The 16,962-nt window shown below is 45.3% G+C and overlaps 1 protein-coding gene across 6 annotated transcripts in view; it reads right to left on the reverse strand.

Annotated features, from left to right (window-relative positions):
- Positions 1-4,230: 4,230 nt before the first annotated feature.
- TAF5L (TATA-box binding protein associated factor 5 like) overlaps positions 4,231-16,962 on the reverse strand; it is a 32,625-nt gene continuing 19,893 nt past the window's right edge. For 5 of the 6 annotated variants that reach the window (XM_053207858.1, XM_027047007.2, XM_027047008.2 and 2 more), the window contains exons 4-5: positions 13,766-14,490; positions 4,231-6,316 (exon numbers count right to left, since the gene is read on the reverse strand). In XM_053207858.1, the coding sequence (XP_053063833.1) occupies positions 5,519-6,316; positions 13,766-14,490 (1,523 nt within the window). In that variant the 3' untranslated portion in view covers positions 4,231-5,518. Of the gene's footprint in view, positions 6,317-13,759; positions 14,491-16,962 lie in introns of those variants that run through there. The other variant, XM_027047009.2, reaches the window with a different exon arrangement.

Genomic DNA, 16,962 nt, shown 5'->3' on the forward strand with positions numbered 1-16,962 from the left:
TCATCACAATAAATGGCAACTCTACCCACCCAACTGCTCGTGCCAGAAACGTGTGGGTCATCTATTTCTGTCTCTTCCCCCCATACAACCCAATAAAGTCTAGTCAATCCACCTCTGTAACATTCACTCGATTTGTCCATGTTTCCCCATTTCCCCCGTAGCTACTCTAGCCCATGCCACCCCATCTCACCCCTGGACATCTGCAATGATCTTAACTGGCCTCCTCGCTCACTCTCATACCCTCAATCCGTGCTCCTTACACCTGCCAGTGATTTTTTTTTAATCAGTAATGATCTCATTTTCTACAGCGTAGCAGTTAAAAGAACGGGCTATGGAGTGGGACTGATAGGTTAGTTATCAACTCTACAGAAGTAATCTCCCCAAACCTTAGTGGCTTAATATCTCACGGTTTCTGTGAATTGGGAAACCAGGCAGACTTACCTGGATGTCTCTGTCGCAAGGTCGATCAGGAGGCTGCAGTCTTATCTGAAGGCTCGAACGGGACAGCATCTGCATCGGAGCTCATTTGTGTGGTAGTTGGCAGGATTTGGGTCCTCACAGGCTGTTGGTTAGAGGCTGCTTTCGGTTCATTGCCCCACAGGTCACGCCACGTAGGGCTGCCTGGCACACGGTCGCTGGCTTCCATCATTCAGCTGCCCTGCAGTGCTCGGTACAGACAGGTCCAGTAAATGTTGCTTAGTTATCCTGATGCTGCAGTGCAAGTCCACTGCAAATGTGTCTATGTCCTCTTGCTGGCAGTGACGTTAAGGTGCAACTTGGACTTCGTCACTTGGCTGAGGTACACCGTTCAATGGTTTCCATCCCACCTGGGATAAAAGCCAAACTCCCAACAGTGCCCCAAAACCCTGCCAATTATCCGAACTCATGTCGAGCCGTTGTGCTCCTTACTCACCTTGCCTCAGCTCCAGTGGACTTCTTTGAGCGTACCAGGTCCTTCCCCAGTTGGGGGTCTGGACCATTCTTTCCTGAGCTCTGCCTGGCTAACTCCTGCTTCCCCTCCAGGTCTCAGCTTCATTGTTACTTCTTCAGGGAGCCTTCCTTGAATGCTTAGTGTAAATTCGATTCCTGGGGCATATTCTTTCATTGCACCCAGTATAGCACTCCCTACCGCTTGAAATTATGTATTTATTTATGGTATTGTATGATCAATATTCGCTTCCCCCTTTAAACTATGAACTCAAGTCAGGGTCTATATCAGTTTGCGTACTGCTGCATTTTTGCCCACTAACACATTATCTGATCATAACAGACATTCACACATTTAACATAAAAATCTTTCATATAGAAATTTCAGCCAATCATGGGAAAGTATCTTAAGTTGTCCTTCGATGGGCCAAACTGACAAGGAACATTTGCATTCCTCAAATTCTATAGTGAAGATTTTCTGTTTACCATAAAGCAGTTTCAGAATTAATTGGCTGCCATGTGGGGCTCGATAACATGAATCCTTGCTGTGGGCCGGGCATAGATATAAGGGACACTTTTCTAAAACATGCAACCGAAAGACAAGTTGAAGTATAGACTAATCTTTTTTTTTTTTTTTTAACGTTTATTTATTATGAGAGAGAAAACACGCACATGAGCAGGGGAGGAGCAGAGAGGGGGAAAGAGAATCCCAAGCAGGCTCTCTGCTGTCAACATGGAATGTGACTCAAGGCTCCATCCCATGAACCATGAGATCTTGACCTGAGCCGAGATCAAGAGCCAGATACTCAACCAACTGAGCCACCCAGGCGCCCACAGACTAATCTTTTAATCCATATACTTAAATATCTGGGCAATAGCAAACTTAGAAGCCTACATACTCAATGGATTTTTTAATACATCCACGACATTTTTAATATCTGAATAAAAACAAGTGAAAAGCTAATCACAGCTATACTTAGAAGCTAAGGATACACACACACACACACACACACACACACACACACACACACATAAACTTCAAATTGTTTCCCGTTTCATCTCAATTTATTACTTTCCTTTATCTTAACTTTCTCTTTCTTTTGGCCTGTCTACTGCTAAATTGAAATTACAGTCAGGTTTTCTGAGCCTCTCAGTGTAAGAAATCTCAAGCTGTTTTTTCCCCTACCTGATGCACATTACAGAGATTTATCATCATGGCTCAAAATAATTGAAGATTCTCAAGTTTCTTTTAGAAACTTGTACATATTGTTTGTTTGTAGTTAGTGTCAGTTTGATCTGCTCGCTGCTGATTTCTCTGGCAAAGGGAAGTATGAGTCTAACAACTATTGGCAAGAATATTTAATTACTAGTAACCTCAGGTCACTCTTTACCTGGGAACGAAGGAAGACAAGAGTCTGGGGAAGAACATGCACTTTGGAGCCAGACTGCCCAGGTTCAAATTCTGGTTACTAGCTGCGTGACTCTCTGGCAAGTGACTTAATCCAACAGGGCCTCAAAATCCCCAACGTAAAATGTGGATAAAAATGGCACTTAGCTCCCAGAGTCGTTATGGAGATCATAGAATGATTTCTGAGAGATAGTAAGCACTGCATATACATACATATATATTTAATATGCATATTTCCTTCCTGAAGGTTTTTTTTTTTTTTAAGGTTTTTCTATCTTCAAGGCTATATCCTCCAGCTAGAACTTGAGGATACTAAATAGAGCTCCTCTCTGTAAAACATCCAAGACATGTGATCATTCCCTGTTGGGTGTAGATAATATAGCTTCTCTGGGCTTTAGATATTTCATGTACCAAGTGGTGATATCACCAGTCCTGTCTGCCGAACAAAACTGCTCTGAAGAGACAATAAAACAACGCAGGAGAGCAACGTTAAGAGTAGAACGATGTTCATATGCACCCTCGTGGCCATAATCACACATGTGATATTTCTAAGAATCTGGGGGACGTTGTGAGGAGGGTTCTATTAAGTTAAATTACTCCACATTAAAGTTAGTTCAAAACAGCAAAAAGAGGCCAAACATACGGATCATTAAGAGCTTCAACTGAAATTACAAAGCATATACATGATCGGTAATTTTAAGACTGACCAACCTAATACATTTTTTGTGTTTAATCAAAGAAATATTGCATTCAAAAACAAACACAAACCGTTTCCAAATCATCCCTGATCAGTGGTATTTTCACTTCTGGAGAATGATTCAGCTCAATTTAGGGATTATTGCTTCTAGCAATATAGCATACAATCTAACTTGAGAGTTCACTTCTTACAGATAAGAACACATCTGAATTCTATCTAGGCTCTTCCACAGACGATGTGGAAGGTGACGCTGGCTAAGTTACCATAGGATCCTTCTTATGGTATCTCAAATATACAGATTTTTATGATTAAGAAACATTTCCTATTATTATTAGCATCTTAGGCTCAAGTAAAAACAGAATTTTCACACATAATGCTAGAATCTTCCTATTTGGTTTCCTGAGAGCTTTTGATGTTTCACCAGTACATTTAAAAAATTCTTGCATCATTTAAATTTTTGCACAAGACCTTTATCCAGAATTGTTCAATAAATGGTTTGAATTAATGAAACAACACAGCTCTTATGCCCCTTAGAAATTTGATCAGTCTTTTTTTTTTTTTGGAGAGACAGAGAGAGACAGAGTGTGAGTGGAGGAGGGGTAGACAGAGAGGGAGACACAGAACGTGAAGCAGGCTCCAGGCTCTGAGCCATCAGCACAGAGCCCGACGCGGGGCTCAAACTCACAAACCACGAGATCATGACCTGAGCTGATGTCGGACGCTTAACTGACTGAGCCACCCGGGTGCCCCAGAAATTTGATCAGTCTTTTTTTTTTTTTTTTTTTTTGGAGAGACAGAGACAGAGTGTGAGTGGAGGAGGGGTAGATAGAGAGGGAGACACAGAACGTGAAGCAGGCTCCAGGCTCTGAGCCATCAGCACAGAGCCCGACGCGGGGCTCAAACTCACAGACCACGAGATCATGACCTGAGCTGATGTTGGACGCTTAACCGACTGAGCCACCCAGGAGCCCCAGAAATTTGATCAGTCTTAAGTGCGACCAATAATTCCTGTGAATGGGAAGAGGAATCACGATTCACAGTAAGCTGCAAAGGACACAGGGGCAGAGAAGAGTACACCTGCACCAGGGCTGGCCTGGCCTACATCCCTGGCTGCCATCCCCGGGAGAGGCGGGCTGCGCGCCACCCCGGGACAGGCCGCACGCCCATCTGTCCTCACAGTTTCAATGAGATACGACACTTTTTTTTTTTTTGAAACTAAATACATTTTAATAGAAAACAAAATACAAAATAACTCTTTTCAGAAAACAGAAATATTTAATCCTTTTTCCACGAATTCGAACTTGCTTTATCCTCAAAGCACAGTTGGCTATGCGTGCGGGCGTACTCAACGATTTGTTCCGCAAACTGTTCATTAAACTGCTGTTGCAGCGCAGGTGGGAGCAACCGATCGCAGGAGAAAAGGATGCTGAGAGAGCCACGCCTCTGAAGAGGTGGGCGTTTGGAAATTTAACATTTTCTAATTCTATCTTTTGCCTTATCGCTTCGATTTATTTTCATCTCTTTGCCGCAATCTGTCCTTTCGGGGGGAGAGAACGGTTCACAGAAGGGCAGCCACGAGGAGACTCTCTCCCACCATCACCGCCAGAGCCCAGGACTTGCTCACACGCACCCCCCACCCCCCCAACCCCCCACCGCCCGCTTCGAGAAACATGTCAGCCGGAGTGATCAGTCCGTCACCCCAGAAATTTTCCCTTTCTCCCAAAACACTGTGCTACCAAATTCTCTGAATTCCCTGAACCTCAAGATTCCAAGTATCACAGCCAGTGCCAGGAGTAAAACCTGAAAGATGAGAGCAGAGAAAGCCCCTCTGCCAGTGCTAGGTTTCCTCTTCTCAATAATAATAATAATTATAATTATAATAATAAAAAAAAATCCTGGTTCTCTGTAATCACGGGAAAGGAAAGACTTTTTGCCAGGATTATCCCCGCCCCGTTCCTAGTTCCCACCCCCTCATTCCTACCCCAGTAAAGCCCCCTTCCACCCAGGCGACCGAGAACACGTGACCCTGGGGCACTGTCCTGAGCGCGCCCTGCGGCCATCCTCGGGCCCAACGCAGCAGCACCCGGCGGTGGCGGTGGCAAGGGAAGCAGCATCTCGGGTTTACACGCGGGGAAAGCGAGACACACACCGGAAGGTGCCCGGGCGAGGACGCGGGGGGATCTTTGTAAGAACTGGCAATCCAACCTCCAGAGCCTCTTGATTCTCCATCTCATGTCCAATGACAGCACCTCTCCCGCCCCCAGTCCTTCGACCCTCGGGGGGACGGAGGGAGGGAAGGGGTGACGCACTCGGGACGTCTGCACGGGAGCGGGGGGGGGGGGGGGGGCAGCGGGGAGTCTTTCACAGTCAGTCAGTGATTCAATCTCAATTCGTCCTAAGACTTGCAACCTGGAGCCTTTCCACTACTGCCCCAGTCCGTTACAACAAAGATTAAAAAAAAAAAAAAAAAAAAAGGAAGAAAGAAATTAATGTTCCTGATTTTCTTGTGTGATTCCAGTCACTAGAAGAAGGTTGCAGGCCATGAACTGCACGCTCAGTACATTGCTCATCTGCCCGGTGTACACGCCCACTAGTTCGCCAGAGGAGCCGTCAGCAGGGGCGCTGCAGTACGTGTTCCTAATGTCCCAGACGCGCACCGAGTTGTCCATGGATGCAGAGGCGATCAGACTACTGTCCGGACTGAAGGTGAGGCTGGTGATGTTGTCCGTATGGCCCCTCAGTTCTTTATAAAGGGTCCCAGAGGCCAAGTCCCACAGCTTCAGCCGCTGGTCCTCGCCGGCCGATGCCAAGTACTTACCGTTGGGAGAAAAGGCGAGAGACAGCACGGGGCCGCGGTGGCCGGTGAAGAGCCTCACTGAGTTCCCCTGTTGGGCACTCCACAGCCGGACAGTCTTGTCGGTCGAGCCTGTGGCTAAGTAGTTCGAATTAGGGTGGAATTTGACACAGTCCACATCTGCCAGGTGCCCGGCATATATCCTCAGCGGGTACGTCCGATCAAATGACCACAGCCTCGCGGTGCGGTCATGGGACCCGCTGGCAAAGTACAGGCTATATGGGCTAATGTCCAGGTCCCACACAGGGTAGGCATGTCCTTGGTATAACACAGTGTTGGTGAAACTCCCGAGGTCCCAGTACCTAATGGACATGTCTTCAGAACAAGAGAGCAACCCTGAGCTGTCTGCGAGGAACCTTGTGCTGTATACTGGTCCACAGTGTCCCCGTAGTATCTTCATCTCTGTGCCCGCATTATCATCCTCATCATCCTGGGAACAGTGGGGGTGGGGGGGGGGATGGCAAAGAGACACACAAGAAAAAAAATGTTTAGTGGTCTGCCATGAAAACCAAAGAGTCCAGCAAAAACAGAGCATCTGCCCAGTGTCAGCGGCCTCGCGCTTAAGGGTGAGCCCAGGAAAACATCGCATGACTGCATAACTGCATAAAAAGTCTCCTACAACTTACAAATTGGCTTCCTGACATTCGTCCTGCAGCTAAGACTATATTAAAAGTATACAGATGCGAGGCTATTATTATAATACTGTGGACCTTTCCGTTAGGCTGGGGAGAAGAGATTTCAAAAGCTGATCAAAAGACAAGTCAATGGTAATTTCCACTGTTAATTCGGATGGGCATCATTTGGAAAGATTTACTTCTGAATTCGCATTACGTTCTTAGGTTCTTTTCTTCTGTGGGCAGGTCTTCATCGGTCAGTTTTAGCTGCTTTATAAACCACATCGCTCCCTGTTTCTACCCTACTAAGAAAATTCCTGGCCATGACTGGGGTCAATGACGAAGGCAGACGTGGTCTTGATTCGAAATTAATACAAAACCACCGTAGGGGCTGTCACAATAAAGCCTAGACACATCAGAACGAATAGTAAACCAGAAAGGTGCAGTTACCAATAAATGACGCTCACACCTTGCGACCAGGCATAAACTGCTGGTGTCCAAAAAGAAATAAAGATGAAGGGTTTTTTTGTTCTTCTTCTTCTTCTTCTTCTTCTTTTTTTTTTTTTTTTTTGAAAGAGAGAGAGAGAGAAATCCATGCTGAGCACGGAGCCCAACTCGGGGCTGGATCCCACGACCCTGGGATCATGACCTGAGCTGAAATCAAGAGTCAGATGCTCAACTAATTGAGCCACCCAGGTGTCCCTAGATGGGATTTTTTTTTTTTTGATGTGCATTTATTTTTGAGAGAAAGAGAGAGACAGAAAGAGAGAGAGGAGAGATGGGCAGAGAGAGAGGGATACACAGAATCTGAAGCAGGCTCCAGGCTCTGAGCTGAGCTGTCCGCACAGAGCCCGACGTGGGGCTTGAACTCACGAACCAGGAGATCATGACCTGAGCTGAAGTCAGATGCTTAACTGACTGAGCCACCCAGGCGCCCCCCTAAGATGAAATGTTAAACTGAGACTTTCTGGAGGGTCTCAAACATTTTCCCAAACAAAGCATGGGTTTAGAATAGCTTTAAACAAAGCCAAGAGACTCATGGGATTCTTGGAAATAAATTCCTGTGTGTGGGGACAGAAAAGAAGATAGCCGCTCATAGTACTGAGGGAAGTCCCCTTCCTCACCCTCTTCCCCCCAAGGACGCTATCTCTGTTCAAAATCCCGGTTCCCTTCATTCTCTCGTAGACAAGCACCTTACTTAGCACTACAGCTCTCGGTCCAGGAATTCATAAATTAACACGGGTTTTAATTAAACCCCAGGTGAACGGGGAGTTAGAAGATTTTTGAACCAACTGGCTTTGCTGCCTTAGAAATAAAAAGGTCTACGAGCCTTAGGTTCTGGTACAGGAAAAGGGCATCTTTCTCATTTCCATTTGAACACGATGAAAATCAAAATAAGACAAATGCCTTCAATGTGTACATATTTGAGGAAAAGGTAAGAGAAAATAAATACTGACGTCCATGAATATTCAAAATGGCTATTCCAGACATTCAACATTAAAAATACATAAGCATTCGGGAGCCCAACGTTCTACCGAGCGTTACCAAGAATATTAGTAATTTTCCTTTCAAAAGAGGTTACAACAACACTTTAAAATTTCAAGAATGACTCATTGCTGTACACCAGAAAGTTTATATAAAAACTGTGGGAGCAAAAAACGACCCCGGATGAATTACACAGAGACCCTTTGAAGGTAATCCACAGGGCACGTTACCATCTCTGAGGCTTAAGTGGTCTTCATTTGGAGCAAGAAGTTAGGGAATTGGGTCTTCGCCTCCTAGGTGGGGACCCTAAAATCAAGCTGGCACTTCCAGGGGTCTTGACGACTGTCCTGAGCACACGGAAAAGTGCCTGGTTGACTGTATAGACCAAGAGATGGGGAAACCAGAGCATTCCTGCTGGCTATCACTATCAGCCCTACGCCAGGACCACAGCTTAAAATAACCCAGCCACATTTTCTTCTGTGGCTCAACCCAGTCCCACAAGAGCCTCGGCATAGTCAAGCTGAAACTCTGAACAAGCAGCTGATTCACACATGCCCAGCCCAATTCTCCCTCTCCTTCCTTTCGTGCCAACAGGACAAAACCCCAAACTCCCTACAATCGGCTGAACCGACAGCAAATGCGCATTGGTCCCAAACAGGAATTTTTAATTTGTCAAGTGTATTCGTGTAATACTGGATGACACCGTGTGCATTATAAAACACGCGTAAGAAATTTAAAAATAAGAAAAGGAAGCATAAAAAGGTCTTCGAATATTGTGTTTCGTACCCCTGTGCCATAGTTTGCTAAACCCTGCTTTAGGTCATGGAGGCCCTACAAATCTCGGACTTCTTACGGATGTCTGCTCCTGGACTAGGAGGTTCGATGTGCCTCAGCTCACACTCCAGGCTTTCTTAGCTCAAGGGTACTCTTTGGGGTCTGAGATTTGGCCTTGGGCTGTTCTCCCGTCATCAGGTGCCAATGGAACTGGAAGACATTAAATATGGCGGGCTTGGGAGTTGGTTAAGACTTGGAAGCGAGAGAAGGCGGCTCTCGGCTCGTGGAGCTGAACACGTTGCTGTAAGCGTAAAACACACCAGATTTCCAAGACTTAGGACAAAAAAGGAGAATATAACAGATTTCGGTAATAATTTTTTTAATATTGCTTACATGTTGAAGTGATAATGCTTTAGCCACACTGGATTAAATAAGATACATTAGTAATTTGACTCTTCCCTTTTACTTTTTTTCATGTGGCTACTAGAAAAATGAAAAGTACAAACAAGGCTCACGTTACACTCTTACCGGCCGGCAAAGACCTAAACGACCGTTGTATACACAAATCACAGAACTGAGTGTCATTCACAACACTGACTGCTTTCCTTTTCAGACTGAAAGACTGCTGGACGGGGGCAAGGCTCGCTAGACAGTGCGTGGACTGACGCTGTAGTGCAGGGCTGCTAGGAGGGTGGGAGGCTGGCAGGGATGAGGGTGATCGTGTACACATACCTGAAACACAGAGAAAATCCTTGATCTGGTATCTGTGGTTTGGCTATGTTGCTCCAATATTAAAAAGACATAGTTACCAATCAACAAGGGTAGACGCTGGACCTCATTGCTAACTTAGAGGATGCAGGGTCTCAGACAGGAGGCGGGGGTTGGGGGGGGGGCGCTGCTACCTTTGGGAAGAAGGGCACTGCCGTGCCGGTTAACAGCTTTTCAGAGGTTAATCCAGAATATCTTCCAAGTTGAAGGTATCGGGGCAGTGCCGTAAATCCAGTTTTACTTGACTTAATAGAGAACATTTTATGCCCTCACTGGAGCTTTTGTTTTCTGATTTTTTAAAACGGAGACAGAATTCACATACTCTAAAATTCACTCTCTTTAAAAAGTGTAACTCGGGCCACCTGGGTGGCTCAGTTGGTGAAGTGTCCCATTTCAGCTCAGGTCGTCATCTTGTGGTTCAAGGGTTTGAGCCCCACGTTGGGCTCTGTGCTGACGGCTCAGAGCCCGGAGCCCACTTTGGATTCTGCGTCTCCCTCTCTCCCTGTCCCTCCCCTGCTAACGCTCTGTCTCTGTCTCAAAAAATAAGCATTAAAAAAAAAATTTTTTTTTACAGCATAACTCGATGGCTTTTAGTATACTCACAGAATTGTGCAACTATGACCACTTACCTAGTACAGAACATTTTCATCACCTCAAAAAAGAACCCCTTTCCCCATTAGCAATCGCTGCCCAGTTCCCTGTCCCCAGCCTCTGGCCTGGGGAAACAGTCTACTTTGTTTCTACGGATATGCCTATTCTGGATATTTCCTACAATGACATCCTATAGTATGTGGTCCTTTGTGGCTGGTTTCTTTTACTTAGCAAAATGTTTATTTACAAGGCTCATCTACATTACAGCAGGTCTCATATGTATCTTTATAACTTTTTATGGCCGAACAGTATTCCATCACACAGATATACCACATTTTGTGTATCTATTAATCTGCTGATTGACATTTGGGCTGTTCACACTTTGGGGCAATTGTGAATAATGGTATTATGAACATGTACAATTTTTTGCACATGTACAAATTTTTTTTTTGCACATGTACAAATTTTTGTGTGGACATGTCTTTTCAATTCTCTTGGGCATATATCTGGAAATGCAATTGCTGGGTCTGATCAATATTTTAAATACCTACTACTAAGACATTTTGCCCACTAATTTGTGCAACGGCTGTTGCTTCACAGCGATTAAGGCAGAGGTTGCAAAGTGGAGTTTTGATTGGGTTTTCGTGTCCTTTCGTACTTCCTACCGGCTCTCTGATCCAGGTAGCTTTACCATTTACTTTCACCTGCTTGGCTTCTACAAGCATGTGAGTTTGTGATCTTTGCATCCAGAGTTTCTATTTTAGGGGCACCCGGGTGGCTCAGTCAGTTGAGGGTCCTTTCTTCAGCTCAGGTCATGATCTCACAGTTTGCGGCTTCGAGCCCCGCGCCAGGCTCTAGGCTGACAGCTCAGAGCCTGGCGCCTGCTTCAGATTCTGTATCTCCTTCTCTCTCTGCCCCTCCCCCACTCGTGCACTGTCTCACTCTGTCTCTCAAAAATAAATCAATGTGAGAAAAAAAAAAGAGTTTCTATTTTAGGGGTGCCTGGGTGGCTCAGTCGGGTAAGCATCTGACTTCGGCTCAGGTCATGATCTTGTGGTTCGTGAGTTTGAGCCCCATGTCGGGCTCTGGGCTGACAGCTCAGAGCTTGGAGCCTGCTTCGTATCCCATGTCTCCCCCCCCCCCCCCATCTCTCTCTCTCTCTCTCTCTCTGCCCCTCCCCCACTTGCACTCTGTCTCTCTCTCTCTCTCTCTCTCTCTCTCTCACTCTCTCAAAAATAAACATTAAAAAATTTTTTTAAGAGTTTCTATTTTAGTTGTAAATTCTACAAGGAAGTCCAAGTTCTCATTGAAGAAACATTAAAAACTATCAGAACTGATTTATACCTTGCTTTCCCCCAAAATGTTCCTTGTTAGAAACCAAAAACCCAAAAACAACCCCCCTCCCCACCATAACAACAAAAACTTCCCTAAACTGCTATGACAAAATGGGTGGGTGGGGGGGGGGGTAGAAATCCCAAACAGGAAACCCCTCACAACCTAATGGGACGATCTCAACCTTAGTTCTAAAGGTAAAAGAAAGGTTGTTCACAAGGAAAGCAGTACCTTCATACTGTAGCAGAATCTATGGTACTTTCCATGTGGATAATGGCGAATAAATCAGGAAGATACCTAAACAAAACAAGCGCTCCCCTGACATCACTTCTCCTGAGTTGAGTAGCATGTCCCACCATCCACCCAGGTGGTCAAGTCTGAGACACAGATGTCCTCCTCGACTCTTCCTTTCCCTCCAGCCCCTCCACTGAATCCAGTGCTGGAGCTCTCATCTAACCTGTCCACTGTGCTCCCTTCCTACAGCCACTCCCCTTGCCCAGGCCACCATAATCCCTCCCGCAGCCTGTGGCGCCATACTGCTTCCTGTCTTACCACTCCCAACGGTAGCTACATTTAATTTCTATCACTTCCTGGAATTCATCATGTTATTCTTCGCTTCTGGGTCTTCAAACGCATGCCTTCCAAAGCCTGCAAATCTCTACAGAATAGGTCACAAAGCTAATTCTCAGTGGTAGCCAAGGTAGAATCTTACAACATTTTTTGAACCTAATGTTCTTTCCTTCTTCGTATTTATCTTTCTCTTTGCTATCTTCCTTTATGTTAACTTGTAATGCCTAGAATAATCTCCAAACAATATCATCAAGCTGATAAGGTCAGCAGGAATAATTTCTCTCCTTGTATTTACAGAAGGCTGTAACTCAATGAAGGCAGCATCCTTCAGTTGTATGTGAAGAACGCTCAACAGGCTAGAATTGTCTCCTAGGAAAAGAAATCTAAAAATTCAAATACATGGGCAATAAAAAATATCTCGGGGGTGCCTTGGCGGCTCAGTTGGTTGAGTGTCTGACTCTTGGTTTCAGTTCAGGTCATGATCTCATGGTTGGGGGATCGAGCCCCGCACTGGGCTCTGCTCTGACAGTGTAGAGCCTGCTTGGGATTCTTCCTCTCTCTCTCTCTGACTCTCCCTCACTCGTACTCTCTCTCTCAAAATAAATAAATAACGTTAAAAAGATAGTTTGGAGGGTCCTGTAAGATTCTAGAAATCAAAGGGTGTGTATTGGAATTTAAACCTTTTACTCATCACCACAAACTCCTCTGTATCATCTCAGTCACAAGAAACAAAAATTCAAAGATCATACTAACTGGAAGTTGACTAAGAAAACAAGAATTGGAAAAAAGGGCTTATTTTGTGCATCCAATATTCTTGATATGCTTATCACCTATGGAAATTAAGTTGAACTTTTCTAAACTCCTTAATTTTTCAACCCCATGCAAAGAATTTTCCATCGAAACTAACTTGAGCCACAGCTCCCTGAATTTCAGTGGTGACGAACATATTCTTGCCCCCAGCTGTTGTGGGGCTACTTTCAGGGAAGGCGAACTCTATTAAATTTCTCTCTTTGCCCACATGTTTTCTAAGACAGTAACTCTCAGGGACTTGAAACTCGGGCCACTCGGCCTGCCTTTTCGGTAACCATCCCTAAACAAACCGAACAAGATCATTACCCCGACTGATGGGTGACATGTCAACTACACTTCCTGTGTACTTTTCAAAATGGGGTTTGGGAACGCCCCGGGGGACATGAAGCCAGAGGACGTGCACTGGCCTCAGGAAGGCCAGTAACACCCAGTGTTGGTGAGGGTGAAGGGAGACCAGAGTTCTCATTTACTGTTGATGTGACCAGAAAATGAGAATATTTATCGTAATTTAAAGTGCAGACCCTCTGCCCCAGCAATCCTACTTCTAAATGTTTATGTTTGCACAAACGTACACCCTGGCTGCCACCGCTGTCACCACCACACACACCCACACCCACACCCACACTTACTGTAAATCTCAATATTAGCTAAAGGTCTTTAATTAGGCTTAGCAATGTTATCCACATCCAGACAGTAACAAACACTGATCGATCATTAATGATGTTCAGTTAATGTTGTTAAGAATAGTTTTCATGTCTTCCAAGGTTAGGCATGAGCAGGAATTCAATGGCTACAGGTTACATGGGCATTAGTCTGGCTGCGGCTATACGGTGAAGGGAATAACGAAGTCCATTCTCCATAAGATCTGTCATGTGTGGTAAGAACTCTAAGCAAATTAGTAAGGCAGGTGTAGGCAAGAAAACTGATACTCATACCTCCTCCTCCAGAATGTCACAAGCCAAGTGGATGCGGGACACGTCTACTTGATGGGGTTCTGACTTTAACTTCCTGGATCGTAAACTCCACAGTTTTATACAGGAGTTGTCAAACCCCGCAGCAAGCAGCTTGCTGTCTGGGGAGATTTCCGCAGTGTTCAGCAGCTGCTCTGTGTTATAGAAGGCATAGAAACAGATGGTGGTGAGGGAGGGAGGGCCGTCCTTGACGCGCTTAATGCTCTCCTGCAAGACCTCCAGGGCAGCCTCGTTCTGCAGGATAGGGGCGGGCATGTCGGCGGGCTCTAAGCCGTTGCCCTCGCTCCGGGAGGAGCCGCCGCTGGCGTAGAGCTGGTAATCCGTTCTCTTGGCAGGCTGCACGTCAAGATGGATATGCAAGGTGAGGACTTTGCACAGGGCGGTGTTGTTGTCGCTTTGGAGGTAGCGGATCAGGTAGTTGTAGCTGTCTTCCTGGAGACGGACCACGTACTTGTTATCTAGGAATGCTCGAAGCTTGAAGTTAGACAGGATGTCCTGGATGGTTTGAGTGGTCTGTAGCTGCTCAATGACATCCTTCTGGCTAGCGTTCTGCAGAAACATCCCATGGAAGCGGCTGTAAAAACTTTCCACTGTGCTCTTAGGACTGTTCTGGACCAGGTTGAGATGGAGGTAGACAAAGAGAGGATAGAGGAGAGGCATCACTTCGTGGCTATGCTGGGAATCAGAATCTACAATGAAAAACAAAAAACAAAAAACGAGGGCTTTATAATCAGTATAATTTCAAGGAATAATGGGACTCTCCTGGGGAGCCCACCATCCCAGAACCCTTTCTGGTCAGGACTATCGATTGAAACAGAAGCCCAACGTGGAATTGTGCAAATTCAAAGCCTTCTGACTGAAGAAGGAAGAGCAGGGACTCTGAAGTCCAGCAAAACTGGGTCTGAAGTCGGCCACAAATCGGGACGTTGATGCCCAGAGAGATTAAGTGACTTGCCTAAGTCCTCACGACACTTCAGGGGCTTGTGCCCAGGTCTTCGAGGTTCAGTACTTTCCCTTCAATATCTGTTTCTCAAACTGGGGAGCGCGGACCTCTGAGGGTCCTTAGATATATTCTTGGGAGACTGTGAGTTCTTCACAGACACTTTTTAACTCGATGATGATTAAAAAAACAAAAAACAAAAAAACCCGAACACAAGTGTATTCAGAATGGTCTGGATGGCCATTAAGCAAGTAGTGACATACGATCTTAGTGCTCGATTTAATTTTGTGATTACTTCTGGCAGCCGTCACCTAAAGTGTTATCAGGGAGTACTTATTTTTGTGAGTTCATTACCGTGTCTCCCTACCCAGGCTGGCACGCCCCAACACTAAGATGACAACACCCATCCCTTGTTGTCCCATATCTGCCAGTGTAATCATTCTGATTATGTTGACTACAAAATAAAACTTCTCTTTTACAGTGATAATTTACAGATGAGACATTTTCATGTCATTAAGGCTAAACCATTTACTAATTTGAGACTTTAACGTCAGGAAGCTACGTGACAAAGGATGTTCAAAAAAGTGTCCGGCTTTAAATGTCACAGGCGAACGAGAAAAGCCCTGAGGTGTATCTGACACCTACGTTAAGTGAGGGCAGAGTGAGCCATGAAGGCACAAAGGTCGTTCAGCCAGAGGCCAGTGGGGGTGGCAGGACCTTATGAGGGGTGCAAGGGCCTCCGGGAAGCCGAGTGCAGACTAGCCTGTGTCACAGCCAGCAGCACCGTCCCCAACTCCACCTGGAGCGGCAAGTTAGTTCCGGCAAAATCCATCCGATATATTCACTTGCTGTTAATGTGAACTTTAATGCTTTTGTGGTTTTGCTTGCACTTGATTTGTGAGTTTCGGTTTCATTCGGAAATACGGCAGCCATAAGGGTTTTATATCTAGTGTAATGTTTGCACATCAACAAACAAGTACCCAAATGCTTTAAGTCAGCATTTGCTGCTTCTGCCAGCCTCTTTTTTTCCCCTTCGTGAAAAAGAATCCATTCATGGCTCAAAATCAGGAACATCGGAGAATCTTGCCTCCCTAATTTGATGATAAATGATACCAGCATGGTATCTCTACCCAACACCCTACTTCACTTTATCGCAGGTGAATTAATTGTACAATACGTACAGTTTAGAATAAAGGCGTCCCTACTGCAAGTCATGTTTAGAAAATGAACTGAAATTGCGACTGTCACCAGGCCGCTCTGGGCTCCTCCTGTCTCCAGCAGGCAAAGAAGGGAGTTGCAGTGCTGGCTGGGCCGACTGATCCTGACTACCAAGGGGACGCTGGACGGTCACTCCGCAGTGGAGGAAAGGAAGGGTATGTCTGGACTACAGGAGATCCCTTAGGGCATCTCTTGGTCTCATTCTGTCCCTTGGTTAAGGGTGACGGAAAACTACAAAACTCTAATCGAGGCAGGTCCAGTAATGGCCCAAGGCTCTTCAGAAATGAAGGTATGGATCATCCCATCCGGTAAAGACCCAGGACCAGCTGAGGGGTTCGCCGAAGGGAAAGAAAATACAGAACGGGTAGAAGAAGGTAGTTACCCACCAAGAACGAAATATGTGACCAGTTACAGAAATGAAGATTATTTATGTAACCCTCCCTATTTTGTTGTGAATATGTGTGCGTGTGTATATCTACCTATAGGCAAATATCTTTGTTTTCTTTCCTCTCTTAGTCCCTTATGTACACAAGTTACTCTGATTTTGTATCAGAGTATTTAAGTATCGTTAACTTTATGCCATAGTATTTAAGTTTCAGGATATCAAGGAAAAGAGTAAAATCACCTAAGGACTTTGTTTTTTCTTCTGGGGGAAGGATTAGTGCATTCTTCATTGTCCTCAGGAGAGCTGTATCATGATAGGTGGAATAATGACCTTGTTAATAATCTTTATTTGGAGAGTAAGTACGCTTTCAGGAGATGGGTACGGGTGCCAAGTTGACAGGGGGTGGACTTGTGGTGGTGAATTTCGTGTCAACTTGGCTCCGTCATAATGCCCAGATACTTAGTTAAACATTATTCTGGATGGTTCTGTGAAGGTATTTTGTTTTGTAGATGCGACTAACGTTTAAGTCAGTAGACTTTGAGTAAAGCAGATTATCCTCCATAATGTGGGTGAGCCTCGTCCAATCAATTGAAGGCCTTATAAGAACAAAGACTGCTC

This window comes from Acinonyx jubatus, chromosome D2, assembly GCF_027475565.1.
Source record: "Acinonyx jubatus isolate Ajub_Pintada_27869175 chromosome D2, VMU_Ajub_asm_v1.0, whole genome shotgun sequence".
Taxonomy (NCBI): domain Eukaryota; kingdom Metazoa; phylum Chordata; class Mammalia; order Carnivora; family Felidae; genus Acinonyx; species Acinonyx jubatus.